Below are 24,394 nucleotides of genomic sequence, written 5' to 3'. Positions count from 1 at the left end.
CCCTATCTAGCATTCTAGCACCATTCGATAGCCCAGGAATGGGAAAATAGGTGATATCCAGATGGCCCCTACCAGATCCCTCGGGGGGGTCTGGCAGCTGGATGCAGTCGCCGGACCCGGGGGTGCTGGCCGCCATACAAAACAGGCTGACAACAACCATGAGAGCCGTCTTGTAGGAATATACTGGTTATATAGTAGAATATGCAAGGTAGCTTGACTCACTGCCTTTGCATGGACTGTTTGATACCAGGACTTTGTGATGCCTCTTGACACCAAAGCCCTTTGGTATGCTTGAACATGGTTGAGGTACCCATCCGGCCCCGCTGGGGCAGAATGAGTGTTTTCATGCAATATTTGCAGAGGACCTTGGGATCCCATCATCGCCTTTAGCTGCCTGGTCAAGATGCTCCCAAACTTATTATTGCTGCCGAGTGTCCCAACGCATCCATTTCTTTATTCCCAGATATGTACATGTCATCGTCAAGCTAATCCCATAAATGCAAATCTTCCAATTCCCCAGTCATCCCATGAAGTTTCGGCTGTATTCCCGTTTCTCTATACGCAGCCTTAATTCTGTCCATTGCTGCTTCATCCTGTGTTGGCCCCTCATCATCTGACTCCGTGCACCCGTTGGAATAGGAGCGAAGCCAAACCACAATCTCATAGTTCAAGATTCTGGTAGAAACTTCCTTCATCTCGCAACAGGGGTTCAGCGCACGCGGAAGGGTCCGACACCACCAAATAACACGTTTTACATTGCAACGCGCGTACCAGTCATTGTTACCAAAGACCAGCTCCTCGAAGAAGTCTCCCATGCGCAGGCCGTTTGAGAATCCGTTTAGTTCACTCTGTATTCCGGCTGTCAGTTTGTCAATATCCTGCGTGCAATTACGTCGAAGATGGCTTACAGGAATTTCGAAAAATCTATATCCATGGCCCATTCCGAACCCTTCCTCAAGCACTGCAAACTTATGCGCCGGCGGTTGCTGGACCAACATTCGTCTCCAGCTTGCTTCCGGTCGGAGATACGCCTCTAGCTTTTGAGGGTTTTTGATCATGTCGAACGTGGAAAGGGCAGATTGACCATAGTCATATTTGTCTTCGGGGTCATTGGGGTCAGTGCGATCAAAGAGTGCAGGGAATGCTACTCCCAGCATGGAATTCTGAAGTGGCTCTTGATTTGGAATCTTTTCGATAGGTGTAAAAAACAGGGCTTTTTGGATATCAGTTGAGTATTTGATCGTCGTGAACCAAGAGCGACAGGTTCGTTGGGACCAGATTAGTGTGCGCATATCAAGTTTTAGTAAAATCATCACCAGAATTTCAGGGATCGACAACGCAGTCATTGCGGCATTGGACGAAGACATTGTGAAGAGGTAGTTAGGGAAGAGGAAGGGTAATATGTCTCAGAACAGAATTAGAGGAAACACCAGCAGGGTATAATAGGTAGTTAATACTGACAAGCTCTAGCTACTCCTCAGGCTATCTATAGATGCATAGAAAAGAAGTAACACAAAGAGCTGTGAACAGGAGGGACAGGTTGTAATTAATGTAATGTAATCTATGGCAAGCCATTAGAACAAAACTGAAATAACATATTTTGAATTCAGGTTAGACTGGCGGACCCAGTCTGCAAATCCATATCCAACCCACCCAATCCGCACTTTGGGTTGGATAAGGGTTGGCCCTGATCCAACCTGCAGGTAAATGGGCTAACCATATCCAATCTGCATGGATATGGATAACCAATCGGGTGCACGTGATCTAGGGCCTCTACAGACTGATAAGTTTATCTAACAATATCTAGGGTTAGATGGGGAATTATTTTTATATCTATAGATAGAGAATAGTCCTATCTATATATATATATGATAAAATAAAATATTTCCTACGAAAATCTAGGGTTATAGTAGATTTTAGATGACAGTAATCAAGATGGTGGTGGTAAGATATATATATCTCTGCATTACTTTTTATCTTCACCTTAGGGCCCACCCTACCTCCCTAATTAAGCCTATTTTAGGTTATTGAATAGGTAATATATAATATTTATATAGTAAATTATTATATTATTTAGTAAATATATAGATACCCTAGGGGGTTGAGGTGTAATACTAGAAAATAGGTAGTAATCTAAATACTAGAGGTCACCTGACTAGATAGTATGGATATATCCATTATTATCCGCAATCCAACTCGTATGGATATAAGGGCAGGTTAGATAGCTGGTGGATCAACCCATATCCAATCCACGACCAGTCTAATTCTGAGTATTTACAGCGCTTCCAGTTCCGCCTAAGTAGAATTACATTTCCATACCATTTGGTATCCCTACTAAGCATTAAATCATTAATTAGCATATTACTACTAGATAAGGTTTATATAATATTTAGGATTTTACTAATAAATAATTAAATTTAGTCTATAAATAACTTTCTATAAAGCGTAGTTAATTAAGGTCCTACAAAGGTAGAATCTTATAGCTTCAAAGGTGTAGGGGGTGCCACATTTTGCATTTCTTAGTTATTGACGAAAACATCATCATGCGTATTATTATTTATCCTATTCTTTAAGAGTGATGATTTCGAATCCGTGTGATTTATTGTCATAGCCACTGTAACAGAGACCTGCTAGGACCGTCCATACTCCGCAGCAGTTCGTCTCAAACTGCTACTCAAACTGGTATCCTAACTATCCTCGACCATTACTGCAACTGGCTTCCTCGTGCTGCCTCATGCTGCTCCGTAAGTTTTGAGGACGGGCTTGTTTTCCCCTGTGTAGCCCACCTTCTCCATCCATTGTTTTAAGCTCCGGACCCTCTCTGGATAAATCTTGTCGAGCAGCTCATAATCCCTTTGGATCAGGCCTGTATTTCCACCCGAAAGTTGGTACAGGCGCCACCACGCTGTAAAATTTTGCCGAATAGTCAAAAGCGAAGGATCGTCTTCTCCAGCAGCTTCAGCACCGAGTTTGAGAGAAGCAACCTCGGCCAAAGGACCAGTCGTGAAATATTCTTCAAAGGAGACATTCTCGTACCTAGCAGGTTTACCGGTGACTTCGGTGAACGTTGCTGCTAGTTGATGAAAAGATACATGTTCAACAGCGACCTTGAGATTCATGCCAGCGGAGACGTCAGGGTGTGAAAAGATCCAGTTTACATAGAAGCCAAGGTCGCCAAGATGCACGAAGGGAACGGCGCCATTGGCTAACGGCGCACGAAAGACTGTCACTCCATCCTCTTCCACGGGTCGCATAAATTCCGATAATGTCTCGATGTAGGGCCCTGTTGTCAGGGTGGACCAGCGCATTGGGGTCTGTGGAATAACCGACATCCACTGCGCCACGATACCCTTGCCATAGTAATGAGCAACTCGAAGGGACTCATCGTACAGTGAGCCGTGAAAATAATTGTCCAGAGAAGACCAGATGAAATGCTGGACGCCACTTTGAACAGCAATCTCGAATGTCCTGATTCCCCACCAAATCTCGTTTCGAATCCCAATTACGAAACTATTGGTGTTCACAAAAGCGAGGTCCACACCTTGGAATGCAGATCGAAGCGTACTCTCGTCGTACGAAGAGCCAACGTGAAGTTGGACATTGGGCAAAGACTCAAGGTGCTGGGCAGTCGCGGTACTGTCACTTCGAGTCAAGACCCGTACTTTGTATCCACGCTTCGCTAAATCTGAGGTGAGGAAGTTCTTGTCAGCTCGAAATCAATATTCAGATTCGCAAGGCTTTTGGACCTTCAACAATAGGTTCTCCTTGTGCTCCCGCACCGCCTATGACCAAAACTGTTTGCGAAGTCATATTCTTGACAAAATTAGGCAGCGGCAATTGATATTAATGGGTTGGAGACTCGACAGCGATTGAAGTAATGTAATTTGTTGTTGCCAATGTGGATATTTATGATAGAGTTCAATATAACCGATGTTGTGGAGCTCTTTTGGATTTTCTGTAAAATTATTCCTAATCATATGAATTTGAAAGCGAACTATACCTTCAAGCCCAAGACCTTCTTCCATATATAACTACCGTATGATTTGGCTTTAGTCAGCTAGAAGATCAGAAGACCCTTGAACACCGAGTATCCCTGTACCAACTACTTAAGTACATCAATGATCATTGATCACTAATCATACCTAATAATAGTTAACGTATTTCCCGGGTGAGTCGGCCACCTGGGTCAGCCGGCCATCCCTGTATTCCATATAAAATGGCATCCTTCAAGGCTTTGATATCTCAACCATGCTCATATATGCTATTTATGTAAGTAAGGTATTCAGAGTATATATAGTCTAGAGCATATGAATACTCTTTTATAAGGCCTTAAAATACCATTTCTCTCTCTTAATGGCTAAAAAGCTAGTATTACCCAAAAATACAGGTGTAATTTATGTTACCAAAGTATATGCATATACTAGGAGGCTGTGGCTTATAAGCATGATTCTACATGTCTATACTATACCTTATACCTAAATGTAGACCCTCTAGGTGCTTGGTTGTTGAGATATCAAAGCCTTGAAGGGTGCCATTTTATATGGAATACAGAGATGGCCGGCTGACCCGGGTGGCCGACTCACCCGGGAAATACGTTACCACTTACCTTGCCAACGCATCATCATCAATATTACAAATCAACCCAGGTACTTATTATTAACTACTTTTATCTGGAAAATGATACCTTCGCGTAGTTTAAGCGTAGTTTAACAGAGACCCTTGACTATTCCTGCACCAAGTGCATCAATGATCACTGATCATAATAATAGTTAGCAGTTGCTTTGCCAACGCATCATCATTAATATTACAGATCAACCCGGTTGCTTATTAACTAGGTAATAATAATAATTACTTTGTCTGGAAAATGATATCTTGACGTAGTTTTTAAGAGATATTTTAAAAGAGCCTGATACAGCATCTCACGCTCTGCTAGCAGCACATCAGGTTTTATCTCGCCTGTGAAATCAAATCGAATCTTTATCAACGGTCAGGATTTGCAAGATGAGCTCATCAGATCAACCTCAGCCCAGAAATATCCTCGTTCTCGGAGCGAGCCGTGGAATCGGCCTAGGGATGGTTAAGAAAACAGTAAGCTTTATAGGTTTATTGTTCAAGGACTCGGTGACAGGAACTGAGGGTCTATCCTATATAGCTGTCCGCATATCCGTCTGCAACGGTTTATGCCACAATGCGTTCTTGCAAAACGGCTCCTGAACTCCAAGCCCTTGCTGAGAAGAATCCAGGACGCTTGATAACGCTAGAAGCCGACTTCACTGTGGAGGAATCTGTTGAAATCCTTCGACAAAAGATTGCTTCCATGACATCGACTCTAGACCAAGTTATCTACGTTGCTGGCGTCTTTATTGGATTGACAGCTGTTACGCAAGTAGGCCTGGCAGCATTGAAGCAGAACATAGAAGTTAATGTCTATGGTGCTTATTCTGCGGCCGCTGCGTTCAGCTCTTTCCTGCTGAAATCTGATTATCCAAACAGGGTGTTTGTTCTCTTTGGAAGTAGTTTTGGCTCGATTACTACCGCCAAGGAGAATTTCGATTTCCACAATGCTGCCTTTGGAACAACGGGCATCAACGCTACTGCTGTTTATGATATTTCCAAGGTCAGTTACAATTCCTACCAAGCACTGACGTGGAGATCCTTTTCTGATGTTTTGACAAAGACCGCGGAAGCGCGTCTAGCGATCGAATTTGATCTGGAGCTTCGCCCTCAGGGTGTCCCTTTTCTTTTAGTCCACCCTGGCTTAGTGCAAACGGATATGAATAATAAGGGAATGATCTCGGTGGACACTAGCGTAGATGGATTGTGAGTATTGTTCTCTCAAATAATTATTCCAATTGCTTACGGTTCCGACTAGGGTCAATGTCATTGGCAAGTATTCTGCTGAAAGGAAAGAAAAATTCCTTGATTACCGTGGTGAGGAGCTGCCATGGTGAGAGTGTTAACACCGCATTTCCTTGGTAGAAACTGCCTCCCCTACATTAATTGAAGCTTTGTAGGAGGAAATTGATATATAAGCTGTTCTGCATGGTATAATGACCGTTCATGTATTTGGTTTTTGTTTTTGCCCTTTTTGGTATAATTTTCATGTAGGATTGTTGAAACAGTAGATTTACACTATATAGACACTCTTAGGTCCTGCCTCTCCTTCATTCCTATATGATGGCTCCGCCCAACATCATTGGGATCCCTAGTATCTGTCCCACCATTATCAATACTAAGCATGGGTTGCTTTGTTGAGCCAGGGCTCCCAAATATTGTTTTCATGTCATATTGGCGGAGTAGGTTATAGAACGCATGCTACACGGTACTTCCTGCTGGGAATTCACTTTAAAGAAAGGGTAGTATGAATAAACCAGGCAAGAATATTCGCTTTGGAAAGTCCGGCTGAGGTTAAGACTTGTGGATACTGTATACACTGAGTAGAGGTGCAGTGCGGGGTTCAAAAGTTCTTTACCATGTGCAGATAAGACCAACAGAAAGTCTTAGGGATATAAGAGTATTTCGAGCTATAGTGATCAAAGGGCTAGTGGAGAAGGTATTCTTCACTAGCCAAGCCCTGACTGTCTCGCTCGCGTAGATAATCTGGAGTCACAGCCCATATGAGGATGGTAGATATTCCTCATTTTGGATGGCTCGCAATGACCCTTTCAAAAGATCAATATAAGGTGACTATGGTATATTTCGCATGATTTAGCGTATATACAAAGGTTTATATAAAACATATTATTTAGACCAATCATAAGAAGCCTCTGATTCAGCAGGAATGAGGTCTAGACTACTAACTAAGCAGATAGGCTAGATAGCCAGAGGAATCACATTTCTCAACTTAGCGCTATGATGATTTATTACTAGAAATACTCTAGCTAATAGCCCCTTCTGCTGGATATTATTTTAACCTACTTAATAATTAGCTTTACAATGCTACTGCATGACTAAAACTTTAGTGTTGCAGTGTTAATATATGACTAGAAGCCTAGCATCATAGCTCTAATACCTCACTTTCCAGGACCTCTATTATATGGTTAGATAATTAGATTCGCGGAACAAGATCATTATTAACACTTCGAAGTCTATGTTACCCGTAAGGATGCGGTTTTCAGAATACAATTCAAAGTGAGACCTTATCTCTCTAGTGTGGTTCTACCATCTAGTCCTGATGATTGCTAAAAACACCCCTCCATTACTAAAATCACACCCCACTGTGTTTAGATCCTGATTTCTTGATTTTCCTCAATTTTCCTTCTGCTTGTGTGGGATATGGAATGATAGTCCTAGTGGCCCAAGCAAGCTTATTACTGTTCACCCATAACACTCCGGTAATCTCTACCTTTCTCAAATTTGTGGTTAAGAATACTGTTGCTGGTATGAGCTATGCTCTGTTAATTCCAGAAAGACTAGGGAGACTAGTCTCTAGTAAACTTGTGCTGTACTGTATTGTTGTCTACTCTGCGATACTGCATATCAGACACTTCTGGCCTCCTATGTGGATGGTCATGCCTGACTAGCTGCCATGTGGAGTGCCACGGGTCAGCATGTAAGTACCGTAGATCGACTGTTCGAAGATAGACTGGGCTAAAAATTGTGCTGTCTATGTTGAAGTAGCTGGGGGAAGAAAACATACCGATGAACGTTAATTCAGTAGGGCTCATGCCGTGCTTGAATAAGTTTGATGTGTAACCCTTAGCTTTATGCTTTCTGATGTACTTAGGTACAAACTTGATATTATGACTAGACTCTTTAAATTATATACTTTAGAAGGTTCTCTCTTATCATAGCTTAGTCCTGATGATCAGGAAAGCGTGATTATTAATGGCCTCTTGAACACTATCTTCTTTGGCTAGGGCACACTTGATACGCCTGCGAGGAGTAATAGAATAGACTTTCTCATGTTGTTAGCAGCTGACTGCTATGCTCAGGAAGTATCATACTTACTGCTATAACCCATTTGTGTTAACCTCCCTGATATATGTATTATTGATATACAGTACTTTAGCACAACGTGATTGCTAGTAAATGATAAAGTATATGGTAGAGTGACGTAGACTACTGTGTATAAGTTAGTGGTATTTGCGAGTGGACGTGTGAAACTGGCAGAATATACGTAATTAACGGCTGGCGGGGACGTACTAGGTCCTAAGGAAAAATAGTATGAGCCAGTAGCGGATCTTAGAGGGGAGATGGAGGGGACTGGAACTTTGTGAATCGATAGCTACACAATCTATATCGACACACATTCACCGTTGAGCTCGACGAATCGAATCAGGAAAATGGGCACAGCTGTCCTGCGGCTTGAAGGGTGCGGAGCATCTTAAAAGCAAGGCGTAGGATTTGTATTCATACAGGAAAGATAAATCAGTAAGTAAACTTCTCTGCGACCTCTTGAAGAACCTCACCCACGGATGACCCTGCAAGAATGAGAACAACCGAAACCTTCACTCCAACCTCCGCGGAAAACCATCCACCCAACTGTGCTGCTACTATAGAGTCAACACCAAGTTCGTCGGTGATCTCCGTGGCAGACTGCAGCAGCGCCCGGAGATATCTGGTGAAGTGCTGGCTCAGGATACCTCGTACAGCCGTGACGGCGGACGCAGTTTGTTTGGCACGCTCGAGTTGAATGCTTAACGGTGTCTCTGTCTCCTCTGCGTCTGCTTCAACAACAAGATTTCCTTGCCTTGCTTTCCTCGACAAGGGAAGCATATTAGACATTGCCGGGTCGAACGAGTGCATACTCTGGACTGCAGGTATCAGGACAGAGTCCAGCTGTAACTTACACGAAATCTGCTGCCAACGGGATCTCCAGCCAGGACAGCCTCCGCAAGAATCTCCGATATGTCGTCCCCATCCAAGGCATCAATATTCAATCCGGACCCAAGGCAAAGTACACTCGCGTGAAGACCGGACATTGTTCTCTGATGAGCTAGTGTTGAGAGATATTCAGTTACGGCGAACTGTTGCGGATCTTGTTTGACCGGGCAGCGACCAACCCCCAAAAAGAGATCTAGCTTGGGGGGGTCATAAAGCTGCGACAGGGCTTTGGCCCTCTCGATCGTGTTCGCTAGCGCCATATCAGGCGTGATGCCAGTATCAAGTTCGCCGCTGAACACAATCCCCTGGACCGACGGCAAGGATGGATGGCCGCGGATCGCAAGCACAGTGTTTACAAGATCTTCTTTAATGGGGACTGTGGTAATTTCTGCGCCATCAGATGCAATAGCGGATACCCACTGGGCGTTTTCAGAGAATGGTGCGACAAGAACTAGATGCTGTGCGCCATGGGAGACAAGCCATTCGGCGACAACCCTTCCCAGAACTTCGGGAAGCCCCCGGAGAACATACGTGCTCTGTGGGGACAGAGACACCCCATCGGCCGCTGGGTGGATCTGTGCTCTGATCGGCGTTCCCTCCTCAGCTAACCAATCAATCACGGTTGCTGGCCCTAAATCAACTTCTCCGGAAAGTGATTTGGCCACCGAGCATACTGGGAAAGGGGCGTCCTTCGGGTAGAACAGCCCAGATACGCTCTCTAAGGCAGTAGGGATACTGGACGCAGGAACATGTGTTTGTGAATGTGCCGTCGCCGTGGCCTGATAGAACGAACCAATAACAAAGTGCCGAGTACTCGGAAACAAGCTGCGGATACGATTCTGCCCGTTGTCGTTGTTGGCGTGATGGAAAAAACAGCCCCCACTTTAGATACTGGGAGCATTTGCCTTAGTCGATGAGTAGGCCTCAATAGATAGGCTACATCAGGTTAATAGAATCTTGATAGATAGATAGATTGATTGATTGATTGATTGATCGATGAGTAGGCGCACGCTCAGGGATATAAATCACACCTGGTTTCTTGGCTTCCATGCTCACCTTGTGCGTGATGGCCAGTATCTCAGTCTTATGCAAGGGTGCGACGGAATTTAGGATGTGGAGGATGGTAACATCAGCTTCCAAAACCAATATTACAGAACCTGGTGCTGTATGCGATAAGATCCCTTTTGCGACCAACATACCAGCTATATTCGCAAGGAAACCAGCTTCTTCAGCGGTAGAAACAGCTGGGGGCACGACCCAACACCATGAAGAGGGCGTACGTACCCGCGTCGCATTGCGCTCAGAGAGTGCGAGGACGCGACAGGAGCCACCCCTTCCTTTCAGAGGACACTCAGGGTTGTTATGGCTGGAAGCTACTCCTATCGAGAGATAGAAATCCCCAATCCCTTCAATTTTGATACTGTGTGCTGTGGAGAAATGAACCTTGACTTCTACTGTGGCCGTGGAGATACCAGGTAGGGGTCGGGTGGACCGGTATGCATGGAGGCGAGCAGTTCGCTTCTCAACAGTTTCTACATGTTCGAGTTGCAGGACAGAATATTGCTTGTCTCGGTTGAGTAAAACAACGTCTTCAACTTGAAGATGGGCAGCCAGGCGCCGCTGATTCATACGTTCGGAATATGTATGGCGCGGTACATGCAGAACACCTTTCTCAGACAGTCGTAGCTGGGACTCTACAGGCGTACCAGTAGTTGTGCTTGAGCTGTCTCGAGCATCAGTGCGGATGAGGTTCACCAGGAGCGTCGCCACAGTACGGACATTGTCCTTGGAGGCCGAATTAGAGGGGAGCCCGAGGTACTGGAACATTGTGTCTGGATGCTCCATTGAGAAACCACGGAGAAGGCCCGCTGTAACGGCTTTGGAGAGGGAGACGGGCATAGCGTCAGAACGGGAGGTAACCCAAAGTAGTTTGCTCGCGCCAGCGAACAATCGTCGTAGTATTCTCGTCTCCTCTCCAGGGCTCGAACAAGCTCTTGCTTTGAAAGAATCCGTAACGACAACCACCACCGGCGTAGGGCTCCCCTTCGAAAATTCAATCTCGCTGGTGTCCTCGACCAGCACCATACGTCGAAAGTTTTCATGAACAGCGAGCCAAGTTCGATCCATCCACGTACCCCGCGCCGCTGCAATCACCAAATCGGGATGCTTGTTCGATGGGACAGAAAGATTTCGCATGAGGTGAACCGTGGGGTMAACAGCCTGGCATACCATGATCGAGAGGCCGGATATTGCCCCGTCATGAATTGAGGCTATGCTATCAATTCCACTGAAACCGTGATTGATGAGGAGATCCTTCCATGCCTCGCGGGTGCGGACAGGCCCATGAGATGGGTGTTCCGCATCGTTATCTTGCCAAACGCTTAATGGAAGCAGGAGGTTTCGGTGAATCGAGTGGGGATTGGTTCTTCAAGAACGAGGAGGTAGCCCCCTATTTTGAGGCGACGACGAAGCATTGTGAGGGTGTTGGTTAAGGACTTTGTGTTGTAAAGGGCTTGATGAACAATGATGAGATCGATGAAATCTGGTTCAAATGACTGGTCTTCTAGATCCTGTTCTTTGATGAATGGTTGTGCAGGTGGCTTCGTGCTCGGTACCATCATCGACCCGCTGATGACTGCCCGTGTATAGGTTTTGTAGGCAGTCCCAATCTCCCTCAGCACGCGTTTTGTCACTTGATCCGTTCGACTACTAGTCATCTCCAGAATATTCATCTCAGGATAAAACACTGCTAATTGTCCTACCAGCGACACGAGTCGGTCATACCATGGGGCGAAATCCTCCAAATTCGCGGCGTAGTACTGGTCTAGAAGCTCAACAGGAGGAGCACGAGTCTCGCACTCAGAGTCAAACAGGCTTTTCCACTCCTCACCGATCATTGCAAGAGGGCCAAGTGCAGGTGCGCAGATATTCTCAAGTTTTCTCTCCAACCACTTTGGTCGACAGACGGGATTCATACCACCACTGACATGGACTAGAACATGATCAGCCCAGTTTAAAAACGCAGCCTTTGCTCCTGGGAACCCCTTCCGATACTTCTGCGCATGTTTCTCACATAGATTTCGCAGATGCGGAAGAGCGAGCTGCTCACGACCCATCAGCGTACTGACGGCCCCCCATCGATCCTCTCTGGTTTGCTAGCTGACATAAATGACAAGACTACCATAGTGGGAGCCTGCCACCTTATGTGAATACAACGCCGTCCGCATCACCATGCGAACCGGAGTAGCAAGTAAAGTCTGTCCAGCATTCGATGCCATATACACATAGATCGCTTCGCTCTGGTAGATTCGATAGATTGGATGAAGCTATCCGTTCAGCCTGATGTGCCCCGTTCGAAGCTAAGCGTAGCGCTCTTGTGCTGTCCTAGTTTGCCTCGACAATGGTTCTTGCAAGCTGCAGAGGACCTGCAAAATTTCTAATGTACCTGCTGTCTTGACATTCTATACCTGAGATCACCTGAACGGCTTATTGCGGGATTGCATGACTAGGGTGACCATCACCTAGCTTTTCGCACAAAATAGGTCTATTGTGCACTCAACCTTCATATCCTTGTTGTTGCGACGGCAAAATGGCTCTTGTTTTTCACTACCAAAATTCATGTAGTGAACGACACCAACTTTAAACCCCCGCAGCTAATTCATATAGACTGCCATTCTCATTCATAGTCTTTTATTTTGTTTATGAACTGGAACTGGCCTCCTACCGACCTTGATAAACAATGATGTGGTTCTTCCAGATTAACACAATAATATGGCAGGGTATATTGCACATGTTCAGATAACACAAATCCTCTTGGTAGGAATAGCTTCATGTCCAGAATATACACGGAAGTATCTCTTTCCGCGCGATCTTGGTCCACAGTCAATTTTACTCAAGTCAGTATCCATTCCTCTATTTAGATGTTAAAATGCTAAAAGCTAACCTCTTGCTTCCCACTTGCATTCAGCTGAACAGAACCCCATAGACAAATTCTTCGTAATGGGCACGCCCCTTGAAGACTTCTTGCCCCTCAATGCCGCCTGTTACAGAACCCAATGCACGGGCGTATACAATTTCATCATGAACAATTCCATCCTTAGTCACATTGGCAGTTAAGAACTGCCCCCCGCCAAGGTCAAATCGCGCAATGAGACCCTCCGCCCTTGGGATGCCAAATGTAGGCGGGTAGGATGTGTTGGTTCCCCACTGACGAACCAGTACAGCATCTTTGGCGCAGCTCGTCAGGACGATGTCGCCATGCTTTGCGACGTATGCATAGGTATACTCAGTATTGTTGTGGTCGAGAAGGTCATACCAGACCACTGAAAAGGGTCCTAGGCGTGCATGTCCCCAGTCCCAGTACTTGGGGCTGGTGATGACTGACTTGTCGCCCCAGTTCTTATCATGGTATCCAATCCCGTCATCGATGTTGAAGCTGGTCCCATTAATTGTCAAATTGACAATTGCTTGGGCATCCGGAACAGCGTTGGACCAATGCAGATGTGGCAAGAGGAGCGTGTTCACGTCTTCGACATTCGGGTTGCAGGGATAGTGAGAAGGAGCGCGCTATGAATTGTTGTAAGAAAACTCCAGAATTCGCAGTGACAAGGTAAAGTGAAGCAGTCACTTACCGAATTCAAGACAAAGGTACCCTTCACGCCGATGCTAGGAGAATCAATCACAATCTCATATCGAACATTTGGTTTAGTCAGATCTGTTCCACTAAAACTGGCACCAGAACCTTTCCAGTCCCCAGTGATGCCATCTTGGGAATTCTCTAGAATTGCGCCCTCAGAAGCGAAGGCTTGAGCCGAAAATTGTGTACCATTGTTGAAAGTACCGGAAACTTGGACTGCTAGGGGATTTGGATTGGCAGCGAAATCGCCCGTATTGAAGAAGACGATGTTGATAGCTGCACCGGTTGTTTTAGAAAATGCGTCAAAATACCACAAATCAAAGGAGGTTCGATTGGCCGCAGTTCCCATTTTGAACCCATCGAGATTTCCAGGAACTGAAAGGCCCTCAACGGTCACGCTGCCATTCCGGTAGGCCGGCGGAATGTACACACGACGGGCAAATGTCTGAGCGATAAGCAGTGCTGAAACTGTTGCTTGAAGTATCCACATCGTGAACATTGGTTTGAACTGCAGTGCCTGCGTGTTAAGTAACAAGTAAGCCTCTCAAAAGTTCATGAGGAATTAATTTTTGATGAGCGACAGCCGGGAGTTAGCACAGCTTTAAATACTCAGCTGCTCAGGATGATTTCCTTAAGAGGAAAACGGGAAAGGACGTCTCGGAACACCAGTCCATTCGGAGTGACAAAATCTTGATTTCAAATTGTCAATATCTACTCCTATTGACAATATCCGATCAACCTAGCTAAGGTAGTTGTCGCATTGCTCCATGAAACACAATTAGAAGTGGAGCAGGATCCACAGCCAGGTACGAGTACGTTGGATATCGGATTGGGCAAAATCATCTCCACCCTAGTGGCCCTGGCGCTGCCGAAAATACCCACTTTTGGATGTGCACGCCGGAATGTTATACTTGCTGTATCGGCCAGCGGACGTAGAAATCACCTCAGTTGGTAAGTTTCAGACAAGTCTTAGGAGTGTGCAATCTCATTACTCAATATTTCGTATTCTCTATCAAATATTATGCAGACAGTCTAGGTAGTCAGGTATTTCGTTTCAGAAAACTGTTTTCAAAGGTATTCCTATGTATTTTCCCCGCAATATAAACCGGCAACCACAGCAGGGTGACTCATTATTCCACATATATTGTTATTGTGAGGGGACTATATACATATATTAGTAGAAAAATCTTTTTCCCACTCCGATATCCGATATTATGCCAATCCATATCTAGGTCCTTCACCGCATGTCTATTCCCAGCCCATCATACTTCCTTGTAACAAGGACCTCCCCTGGATGATAAAAATGAAATATGACCTGAACCACAAACATCGGGATCGTGTCAAACACGTACATGAAAGCTTCATGGCTCATGAAATACCCATCATTTCCCTGGCAAAATTCGATAATTCGATAAAGACACCGAACGATAATCAACCCCGACACGCCAAATAGAACATATAGCAATCGGCCATATGGCAGAAGAGATAGCGGCATCTTGGACTGCTGAACAACTCGACGTCCAAATATAATCGAGATCGTGAGGAATGCTCCGAAGAAGATAAGTTGGATGAAAAGGCCCACGATTGTAATGGTCTGCCCCATGTGCGCCATAGAGGATATTGCCATCATGCCTCCGCCAGAGGCTTGTGTCAGAAATGCAAGGACATCTCCAATCACAAACATCTTGGTTACCTTTTGAGGAGACACAATAGATAGACTTGTCTCTTGGGAATAGATAACTATCCGGCCGTAGATCATATAGATAGTAGCCGCGTAAAGAGATGGTGGGAGTAGGATACAGACATTCTGTCCGACATAGAGGCCTAAGGCCGTTGTGTCACCAGCACTTGCGGCACGGAAGATATAGCCCAAGGTCATCACTGTTTGTAAAACATTAACAACAGTATCGATGCCGTGTATACACCATCAACTCACTTATTGCTCCAATGATGAATGTCGTAAAGAAGTAACACTTCATCTTCATGAGTTGAAATGCGTGATAACCAGCACTGGCTCCATAACAAATAATTGCTATAGTAGCTCCAGCTTTGGTAGGGCTGTAGTGGTAGAAAGACCAGTCCGCCATTGGAGACTTCAATGGTATCTTCTATATCCAAAGAGGGGATAACGAAATCAAACGAAACTAACAAAAAGCTAAGTGGCTCAGATGAAGGACAGTTAGAAAGAAAAGATTTTGCTTTTCAAGGAGATTCACATGGCATAACGCTTTATACAAATGTTCAGCCTCCTTTAACTTGGCATGGTTGTTGTCTCCTCAGCTTCTTGCATCTACTTCAGGGTGCATGACTAGCGTTTTGATGCGTGTAGTAAATGGGAGAGGTTGACCAATCGGAGCAACAACGTACTCGTACTTCTATTGTGAGGGCAAACTAACTCTGACCCACTCCATTTGGCCGATTAGATGAAGGCGAGAGAAATACTATTTTTGAAATGCTGATAGTGCGGAAAAAGGATATGGATTTGATACAAGCAATTTTAACATTGGCCCCCTATCAGGACAGGAGATACAGGATCTTAGGAAAAGCCTCTATGGTAAGACAGAACTTGAGTGGAGCACCGATTGACCACTTTCAGCGCCCTCCCAAAACATTTGCAGAGTATTCATATAATGGTCAAGCTGGTTGCTCATCATTGCTTGCACAGAATCATACCTGTAGCCAATACATAATACAGTCGTCATCCCAATTGCAATGCCTGTAATCACTACGGGTTAAAGTTAGGTCCACGTAAGGCGTATGTGTACACGGTGTACACGCAGATTCATCAATTCTATAGTAGCAGACGTTTCCCTTTACCTGACTTGCTGGCTTTTCGCTCTTTCTATTGTCAAATGGAACTATAGCCTGCCATGGCCGCTTTGCCGTCCATGATGATAGGCTGCCCTCTCAGCATTGATGGGTTCTTCAAGAATTTCAATTCCTCCATCCAGCAGGGTGTGGCTATAGAACTGCTTGAAGATCAAGGCTTCTTCTGCCTGTTTGCTGTCCATAGAGTACCATTTCTGGCCGGATGGAATGCGTACCAACCAAGCTAACTCCATCCTCCATCAGGCAAGATGAGTGGGGTCAGCATTCGGTCCTGCCACCAGTCCAGCGTGTTCCAGTCAGAAGCAGCAAGCGGATCCCTCTTCACTGTCTTCAATGGCCGCCACACGTTGATAATCAATACCCGACCATCATTCAGGAGGCGTTCCCGTTCAGCAGCATCCTTGATGACCGACTCGAGGTTGTGTACGGCACCGGCAACAGTAAAGTTGGAATGCATTTGTGAGCCGGTGCGTCAGGCAGCATGGCCGCATCTGCGGCGAAGCAGCATACCCGGAGAGTAAGTTATGCTTGCCAAATGGCCTTTTCACAATATCCAGCGTGCTTTGGGGTTCTGGAAGAAGTCTGGAATCAGCGGCGGGATAGACAGGGTGCTTCAGAGCAAAGTGCGGTTGATTGGCAGGATGTTGTAAATAGCCAAGGGGGTATGCTTTATAGACTTGAAATGAAACAGGTTCATAACTAGGAAGTCAAGTGATTTGCAAAGCTCGAATCAATCAGCAATTCGCTATCAAATACGACCGCGTTCTATATACAAGCGCGAAAAATCAAATCAGACCTTGCTACGCTAGCTTCCAGGCGACTGCCCAGACGGCTACTCGAAGTATCGCCGAACAGGGCACATGTTGGGAAAATCCGTTTTTGATCCTCGATGGGCACAAGAGCCATCTAATGTCTCATCTCGGTCGAATCTCCGCTGGGAACGGGATTATACCGCTCTGCATGCCGGCGCATCCGTTATATCCCCTGCAACCGCTTGATTTAGGGCCTCTTGCTATTCTAACTAAAATCCTCGTACGGTCGCTTAGTCAAAGATCAAGCGCGAATGGCATGACCAGTTATAACGAGAAGCTAACTTCCAAGCAAATCATCATCAGGCGCGCGTCGCTTCGCTTCAGCAGGTCTGGTACCACTGATCCAGATCATGTACTTTTGAGCGTGGTATCTCAATACCGACGCCTACACTTCCAGATAGTCAACTAACTAGTAGACATGGTGACGTTAGCCTAAAGAGTCCTGAGAGAGTGATTGAGCTTCAAAAGCAGGCTTCGTCACTGAAGGCGCTGGTTAAGCTAAGTCCTAGAAGCGTGGCGAGTCTGGCGGGGGACTTGCTGACCTTTTTACCAAGAGCGCGCGTATCTCTCGATGCACGATGACGCGCGACTAGCTCGGGAAAACGCTGATATACGCGCTGCAATCAAGAAAAAAGAACGTCAAAAACATAAACTATCAAAAGTCAAAAAAAAAAGCACGCGAATGAGATCTCCCCGATGACAAGGCCCCACAGCTGATTCAGGGGCCAATTCAGTCAGTTGAACAAAAATTTAAGAAACAGGAGGAATCATGACCACGTGATTTCTAGTCTGGAGGTAAAAAAAAATAAAAATAAAAATAAATCTTAGCGGCTTGGTTCCATCTGGCAACGGGGCTGTATAGGAGACTGATGCCTCTTATTAGAGGCCAGACCATGCTGGCCTTGGTTTCATACTACAACTACGTTTCCATTCCATGAAGCACCGCCTCTAGCTACTTGACTGCAATCTAGTCGTGAGCTCACTGTGCTCCTTCTCTACCGTCAGAATGCCCCTTGCTCGGCGCTCCCATAAGAAGTGTAGAACAGGCTGTCTGAGCTGCAAGAAGCGCAGAATAAAGGTAGGCCGTTCACTATGAAGAAAAGGGCGTCTTTGACATCTTGTACATCCATACTGCTACCTGTATACCGGACACCAAATACTATCCCATATGCCCAGGTTTCTATACCATATATGACCTAGAAATTTAATTGCTAATCCTATTCGGCAGTGTGACGAAGGAAAGCCCACCTGCAAAATTTGCTCCCAGCATAGAATTCAATGTGATTTTCCGAAGCTCCCGCCGCCAAGTAACAGGGAGCCACCAAAGTCTAAAGGACCACTCCCCCACGAATTATTCCTGCAACAAAGAAGCGATGCCGCAATGCGTCCTGCCATATCACTGAGAGGCGCGCCAATCCTGCAATCAACATCAACGGATATTGATACCACAGAATTCAGGCTCCTTCATTATTTCACCACAGTCACCTATCGCACTCTCGCCGACCAGGTTGAGCTTCAATCAGTATGGCAACATAAAGTTCCCGAGCTAGCTTTCGAACACACATTCCTTTTGCGGATGATTTTTGCTATATCTGCTTTACATCTCTGTCGAACCATGTCCAACACGCGCTACCTTCCACATGCATATCAACAATACGAAGCAGCTTTACGATACTCATCCGCCGCGCTTTCAGAAATTTCTCCGTCAAATTGCAATGCCCTCTACGCGTGTGCCGCCCTTGGATTCATTTTTGAACTTGGAAGTACTCACGACTCGAAAAGTCTTCTCTACGCCTCTGATGGAGCTCTCGCGCCTTGGTTTATCCACGTCCGTGGCGTGAGGACGATTATCCATTCATCCTGGCATCATCTGGAGTCCGGTGCTTTGAAGCCAATCTTCCGTCGTCAGTTTCAAAATGGGAACGTGGCAGGGCTCGAACAGAACTTACACGGGTTCATGGAGCATATACGGTCCACCGAGCCTGAAGACGAGGCTTTCTCCGTATATTGTATGGCTATTCAGGAACTCATCGAGTGGTCGAACAGAGTTCAAGTGGGATTTTTTGGGTGGATTTGTCAAACTGCGGACAAATTCATGGTTCTCTTGGCAGAAAAAGATCCGTTTTCTTTAGTCATATTGGCCTACTCGTGTGTTCTTCTGAAATACGGAGAACCCCTGTACTGGATTGGCACATGGCCGCAGGAATTGATACGTGAGCTGTATGGCTACCTAGATCCTTCCTTACGGGTTTGGCTGCATTGGCCTTTGAAAGAGTTCCGGCCGACTCACGAATCAACCAGGCAACAATCTATTTGATATACGCAAACAGTGCTATCCTAACCAGTAAACTATAGTCGCCTATTGTGTCAAGACAGGCAATTTTCCCACCCTAAGCTGGGAAGGGAAATAGGCCATAGAACAGGTACAGGTATTGAAGTAGAAGGGTTCGCTGCGCTCGAGATGCGATGGCAAGCCCACCGGAGTTTGACCCCTGGTACATGTGTCCTCTGAATCGGATTCGAGGCCTTGACGCAGGGAAGATCACATATGCCCATCAGTCATCACTCCCCAGGTCTTTGGAGCGCGATCTTTCGGGTACCTATCAAGGGAGGAGAACTGGCATTATTGGGCAGCACATCCCGTTCTTGAGGTACCTCCCGCTAGCCCCACTAGAGCCAATCACATCCTCGCCGTACTCGTAAAAGGGCAGTGGGTACTTGGGGAAGGTGCCAACTTCAAGCTCTTCCCGCCGCCAAGGTACGGTAGTAAGTTATACTCCAGTGGAATGCCATTACGTACGTAGGTGGTATGGTACTCTTGCCTAACTAGGGTGAAGGTAGGTACTAGCGTAGTGAGCGTGCGCTAGTGTCGAACTCAGCTGCCCAATGATAGCGTTTCGTATACGCGTATACCTGGGGACGTTGGGATAATTACCTAAATAAGTGAGAAGCTGTAAGATTACAAAACTGAACCCAACCTCAGCATCCCGGTATTCTGTAACTAACGACCGCAATGGGCGGACAATAGAGCTCCACTTGCCCTCCACTCAGCAGTACGGAAGCCCAATACCGGCTGGTTAGAATATAGTATGATAGGTGATTGCATGCATATCCCAGCTGTTGTATACTTTTGTAACTAAATAATTGGACCCGAGAAGCAGGTTTTGTCCCGGGTTGCCATCATTGTTACCGATCTCCTGCGGGGAAGAACCTAAGAGCCTGGAATCTCTAATCGAAGTCTCCCCGAGGCAGGGTGGGCAGTAGGCATATATTGCTCTCACATATCTGAAGACAGAAATCCCCATGCCCTGGATGAGATCAACTCGGTGTCAGCCTACTCAATCTTCTACCGCCAGGATTGACTCAGCATGAAGATGCATTGGACTGGAGGCACTGGGCTCATACTTGCGCTTTCACAACTGAGCTGCGCTATTAGCGACTCCTTCACTGGTGGGCCAAACCTCCCCTCGCTTCTTCGTCTCACTAAGTGACACTCATTGACCATATAACAGATCCAGGAATCGACCCCGAACAATGGCGCTTAGCAACCCGCAAAGCCGATGCGTTCATCGCAGAATTGAAAATCACCGAAAAGGCCGCATTACTCACTGGCAACCTCAGTGACCTTGCATGTGGCGGCGTCATCAATGCTATCCCGCGTCTCAACTTCTCTGGCCTCTGTCTGCAAGATGGACCATCTGGTATCCGCACAGCAGATCTAGCAAGCGTCTTCTCAGCTGGCGTCTCAATTGGAGCAACCTGGGATCCAGAGTTAATGTATGAGAGGGGACGGGCAATGGGCCGGGAGTTTCGGGGAAAGGGAGCCCATGTGCTATTGGGGTTCGTATATTTCCCGTCCATATATATGCCCGTTTCATCGTAGACTTGTTCTTGGTAATAGCTTCAGGGCTAACGGTACCTCCCAGACCTGTTACAGGCCCCCTAGGACGCAACCCCCTCGGAGGCAGGAATTGGGAAGGTTTCTCAGTTGACCCGTATCTCGCCGGTATCGCAGCCAGCGCCACCGTGCGTGGAATCCAGGATAGCGGCGTACAAGCCTGTGCAAAACACTTTATTGGAAACGAGCAGGAGACACAGCGATCAGACGGGTTTATCAACGGCGTACATGTTGACGCTGTTTCATCCAATATCGACAACCGGACACTCCGTGAACTATATGCGTGGCCATTCGCCGACGCTGTGCGCGCAGGGACAGCATCAATAATGTGCTCCTACAACCGGCTCAACAATATTTACGCCTGCGAAAATAACGAAGCCCTCAATGGGATGCTGAAAGATGAGCTTGGCTTCCAAGGATATGTTATGTCTGACTGGTTCGCGACTCACTCTGGTGCAAAGGCCATCAATGCAGGCCTGGACATGTCTATGCCCGGTCCTATCAGTCAGTACGATCCTACAAGCTCTTACTTTGGTGCGAACCTTGTCAACGCAGTTGAATCCGGTGATGTCTCAGCGGAAAGACTTAACGACATGGTTCGCCGTGTGTTAACGCCCTATTTCTATCTCGGCCAGGATGATAATTACCCAACGATCGACCCTCTTCCCTCTTCGTCAGTTTAGCGGCTGTAGGCTACACACCTTCTATCCTAGGGCTCCCTGCCGATATGTCCATCCCACCCTCACGAGACGTGCGGGCGAATCATGGCAAACTAATTCGCAAGCATGGCGCGGCTGGTACAGTGCTCCTCAAGAACACAAATAACACACTCCCCCTCAAATCCCCCCGCATCATCGCCGTCTTTGGCAATGATGCCGAGGATATCTCTCGCGGCTCTGCCGTCCCACTAGGCCCAGCATATGCGCCACCGCAGGGCGTCGAAATGGGCGTGCAAGCTATGGGCGGGGGTTCCGGGTCTGGTCGTCTGTCGTACCTCGTCTCACCCCTCGACGCGCTCAGGTCACGCGCCGCGAGCTCCGACAACAACATGCGAATCCAGTATGTCACGGACAATAGTGTTGTCGCGAACGCCGACTTCAGCGGCATCTATCCCTTCCCCGACATCTGCCTCGTATTCCTTAAGAGCTACGCTACAGAAACCATCGACCGCTCTAGCTTCGAGGCAGATTGGAATTCCACCGCCGTCGTCAACGCTGTGGCCTCTTACTGCCCAAGCAGAAAGACAGTCGTGATCACACACTCGGCGGGTATAAACACCATGCCCTGGGCCGAGAACCCCAACGTAACTGCCATCCTGGCTGCTCATTACCCTGGCCAGGAGGCGGGCAACTCCATTGTGGACATTCTCTTTGGTGATGTGAATCCCTCGGGGCACCTCCCATATACAATCGCGCAAAACGAGGCGGATTATCCCACCGCGTTGTTCAATGTCACCGACCCGGCACAGGCGACGAATTCTGCTGCTTGGCAGTCGAACTTCTCTGAGGGGCTGCTGATTGATTATCGTCATTTCGATGCCAATGATATCACGCCACTTTATGAGTTCGGATTTGGGTTGAGTTATACTAGCTTTGATCTGGCAAGGGAGTTAGAAGTATAGCCTACTCAAGGTCAGAAAGATATCGGCCCTTTCCCGCCGAAAGTCAAACAAGCCAGTCCAGGTGGAAACCCATACCTCTGGAAGACTCTTTTCATCGCTAGCGTGACGGTGAAGAACACCGGGAAGCTTGCGGGCGCTGCAGTTCCACAATTATACCTGTCGCAACCAAGGGGTTCCGTACCAGCGGGAACCCCAGTGAAGGTGCTTCGGGGTTTTAAAAAGGTGTATTTGGAGCCCGGGGAGGAGAGAAAGATATCGTTTCCGTTGATGAGGCGTGATATGAGCTACTGGGATCTCGGGGCTAATGACTGGGGAGTACCAGAGGGGAATTTCACAGTGAGCGTTGGGTTTAGCTCAAGGGATATAAAGAAACAGGGCACCATTCAAGTTCTGTGAGTGATAGTAGCTATGTATGTAGTATATAATACAGTACAGTGGCTTTATTCACAGAGAAAGTTTCCACAAATAACAACCATCTCCAACTCAAATAGGGTCCACCTTTGACGAGAGCGTATTTCGCCAAATTCCGCGACGAAAGCTGAAAATGGATAGCAGAAAGGTTCCATGACCATGATACCTTTCCAAATGATATTCAGAGTAACGAATCCTCGGCGAGTGTTTCCTCAGCCCCAGAGGAAGGCAGCATCTCATGCTTTATCTGATTTCCAGTTCTTCGCTAAGATCTGTCAGTCATTGTCGTGCCCAAAACCTCAGGAAGAAATATGGCTCGACAATGCCCTTGAAACAGCTACCACCGCTGGGGCCGTGTCCTGGCAATAGTACGGACCGACACGGTGCCCAGATTTCAGTGCATCGCTGCCAGAGCCTTGATCAACTTGGGCGCCTAAACACTTAGTTATTGAATGGCTCACAGATGCCTTTTAGGCTCCTCTCCTGAAGAGGTGTTTCCACGCCTTGTATTAAAGGAGCGTGATGTGTAAGTTTGCAGTCGGATTATGGGCTAGAAGAGGAGATCCGGACGTAAAATAATTGCATGCGCCAAGAAAGATAGTAAAAGTCCTCTAGATCTTAGGCTCTTCCGCAACTTCCCAAAGCAAGAGCGGAAAATAATGGATTCAAATCTCAGGCCCGATGGATGAGACATGCCGCTGCTCTGTCAGGACTGCCTGCTTTTTCAATTATTCAACGCCGCTGCAGCAACGAGGCTTCCTTACAGATACTTTCCGGATGCTCTCTAAGTCTTTGTCATGCCTATTTATCGCCAAAATCTCTCCAAGTTCACAATTTTTATGATTGAAGATAACGTTATCACAACCGTCAATTCCTACCCCTCGATTCGCTCTCCCTTGCGTCCCAAACGGAAGTCCCAGTTTAGGATGGGATGAGAGGCATTCAGCAGTTGTATAGTTGGAAGTGGGTTGTGTAAAATCATCAATTGGCTTCTTTACCTCACCTGTGACTCTGAGACTCTGATACAGTGTGGTGTCTTGCAGTTTGTTGAAGGAGGCTTGATAGAAGTCTGCGGTATAGTGCACCACTAACAATTACGGCAAGCCATTGGGAGAAAACCAAAAAAGCAATAAATTAATTTGCTGGAAAGTATACTTTCATAATTTTTCTACTAATAATTAAATTAATTTTTTATAAAGTCAAATTAGCATATTACTACTATATAAGGCTTATGTAATATTTAAGATTTTACTAATAAATAATTAAATTTAGTTCTATAAATAACTTTCTATAAAGTTAAGGTCCTACAAAGGTAGAATCTTATAGACACTAGGTTATACTTAGGCATTCAGTCCAGGTCA

The 24,394-nt window shown here is 46.4% G+C and overlaps 8 protein-coding genes across 8 annotated transcripts; 2 read left to right on the top strand and 6 right to left on the bottom strand.

Moving 5' to 3' along the window:
- Positions 1 to 485: 485 nt before the first annotated feature.
- On the bottom strand, positions 486 to 1,367 carry Asppvi_005368 (uncharacterized protein; the record flags this gene model as incomplete). The annotated part of the gene is made up of 2 exons (XM_043301291.1): positions 486 to 848; positions 909 to 1,367. 2 exons carry the CDS (start codon positions 1,365 to 1,367, stop codon positions 486 to 488), a joined length of 822 nt encoding a protein of 273 aa, XP_043157226.1.
- Positions 1,368 to 2,732: 1,365 nt separating this feature from the next.
- Positions 2,733 to 3,810, bottom strand: Asppvi_005367 (uncharacterized protein; the record flags this gene model as incomplete). The annotated part of the gene is made up of 2 exons (XM_043301290.1): positions 2,733 to 3,685; positions 3,780 to 3,810. The coding sequence occupies 2 exons, from the start codon at positions 3,808 to 3,810 to the stop codon at positions 2,733 to 2,735; spliced, it is 984 nt and encodes a 327-aa protein (XP_043157225.1).
- Positions 3,811 to 5,188: 1,378 nt separating this feature from the next.
- Asppvi_005366 (uncharacterized protein) lies at positions 5,189 to 5,951 on the top strand (the record flags this gene model as incomplete). The annotated part of the gene is made up of 2 exons (XM_043301289.1): positions 5,189 to 5,820; positions 5,873 to 5,951. 2 exons carry the CDS (start codon positions 5,189 to 5,191, stop codon positions 5,949 to 5,951), a joined length of 711 nt encoding a protein of 236 aa, XP_043157224.1.
- A 2,419-nt stretch (positions 5,952 to 8,370) lies between these two features.
- Asppvi_005365 (beta-ketoacyl reductase) lies at positions 8,371 to 11,058 on the bottom strand (the record flags this gene model as incomplete). The annotated part of the gene is made up of 3 exons (XM_043301288.1): positions 8,371 to 8,751; positions 8,793 to 9,605; positions 9,856 to 11,058. 3 exons carry the CDS (start codon positions 11,056 to 11,058, stop codon positions 8,371 to 8,373), a joined length of 2,397 nt encoding a protein of 798 aa, XP_043157223.1.
- Positions 11,059 to 11,207: 149 nt separating this feature from the next.
- On the bottom strand, positions 11,208 to 11,942 carry Asppvi_005364 (uncharacterized protein; the record flags this gene model as incomplete). The annotated part of the gene is made up of 1 exon (XM_043301287.1): positions 11,208 to 11,942. The coding sequence occupies one exon, from the start codon at positions 11,940 to 11,942 to the stop codon at positions 11,208 to 11,210; it is 735 nt and encodes a 244-aa protein (XP_043157222.1).
- Positions 11,943 to 12,789: 847 nt separating this feature from the next.
- Positions 12,790 to 13,952, bottom strand: Asppvi_005363 (uncharacterized protein; the record flags this gene model as incomplete). The annotated part of the gene is made up of 2 exons (XM_043301286.1): positions 12,790 to 13,392; positions 13,458 to 13,952. 2 exons carry the CDS (start codon positions 13,950 to 13,952, stop codon positions 12,790 to 12,792), a joined length of 1,098 nt encoding a protein of 365 aa, XP_043157221.1.
- A 2,562-nt stretch (positions 13,953 to 16,514) lies between these two features.
- On the bottom strand, positions 16,515 to 16,748 carry Asppvi_005362 (uncharacterized protein; the record flags this gene model as incomplete). The annotated part of the gene is made up of 1 exon (XM_043301285.1): positions 16,515 to 16,748. The coding sequence occupies one exon, from the start codon at positions 16,746 to 16,748 to the stop codon at positions 16,515 to 16,517; it is 234 nt and encodes a 77-aa protein (XP_043157220.1).
- A 1,970-nt stretch (positions 16,749 to 18,718) lies between these two features.
- Asppvi_005361 (glycoside hydrolase family 3 protein) lies at positions 18,719 to 22,622 on the top strand (the record flags this gene model as incomplete). The annotated part of the gene is made up of 4 exons (XM_043301284.1): positions 18,719 to 19,112; positions 20,616 to 20,943; positions 21,030 to 21,604; positions 21,715 to 22,622. 4 exons carry the CDS (start codon positions 18,719 to 18,721, stop codon positions 22,620 to 22,622), a joined length of 2,205 nt encoding a protein of 734 aa, XP_043157219.1.
- Between the last annotated feature and the right edge of the window lie 1,772 nt (positions 22,623 to 24,394).

Source organism: Aspergillus pseudoviridinutans, assembly GCF_018340605.1.
Source record: "Aspergillus pseudoviridinutans IFM 55266 DNA, scaffold_3, whole genome shotgun sequence".
Lineage (NCBI taxonomy): Eukaryota > Fungi > Ascomycota > Eurotiomycetes > Eurotiales > Aspergillaceae > Aspergillus > Aspergillus pseudoviridinutans.
Note: the sequence above shows the minus strand (reverse complement) of the source record. Positions and strands in the feature narration are given on the sequence as shown.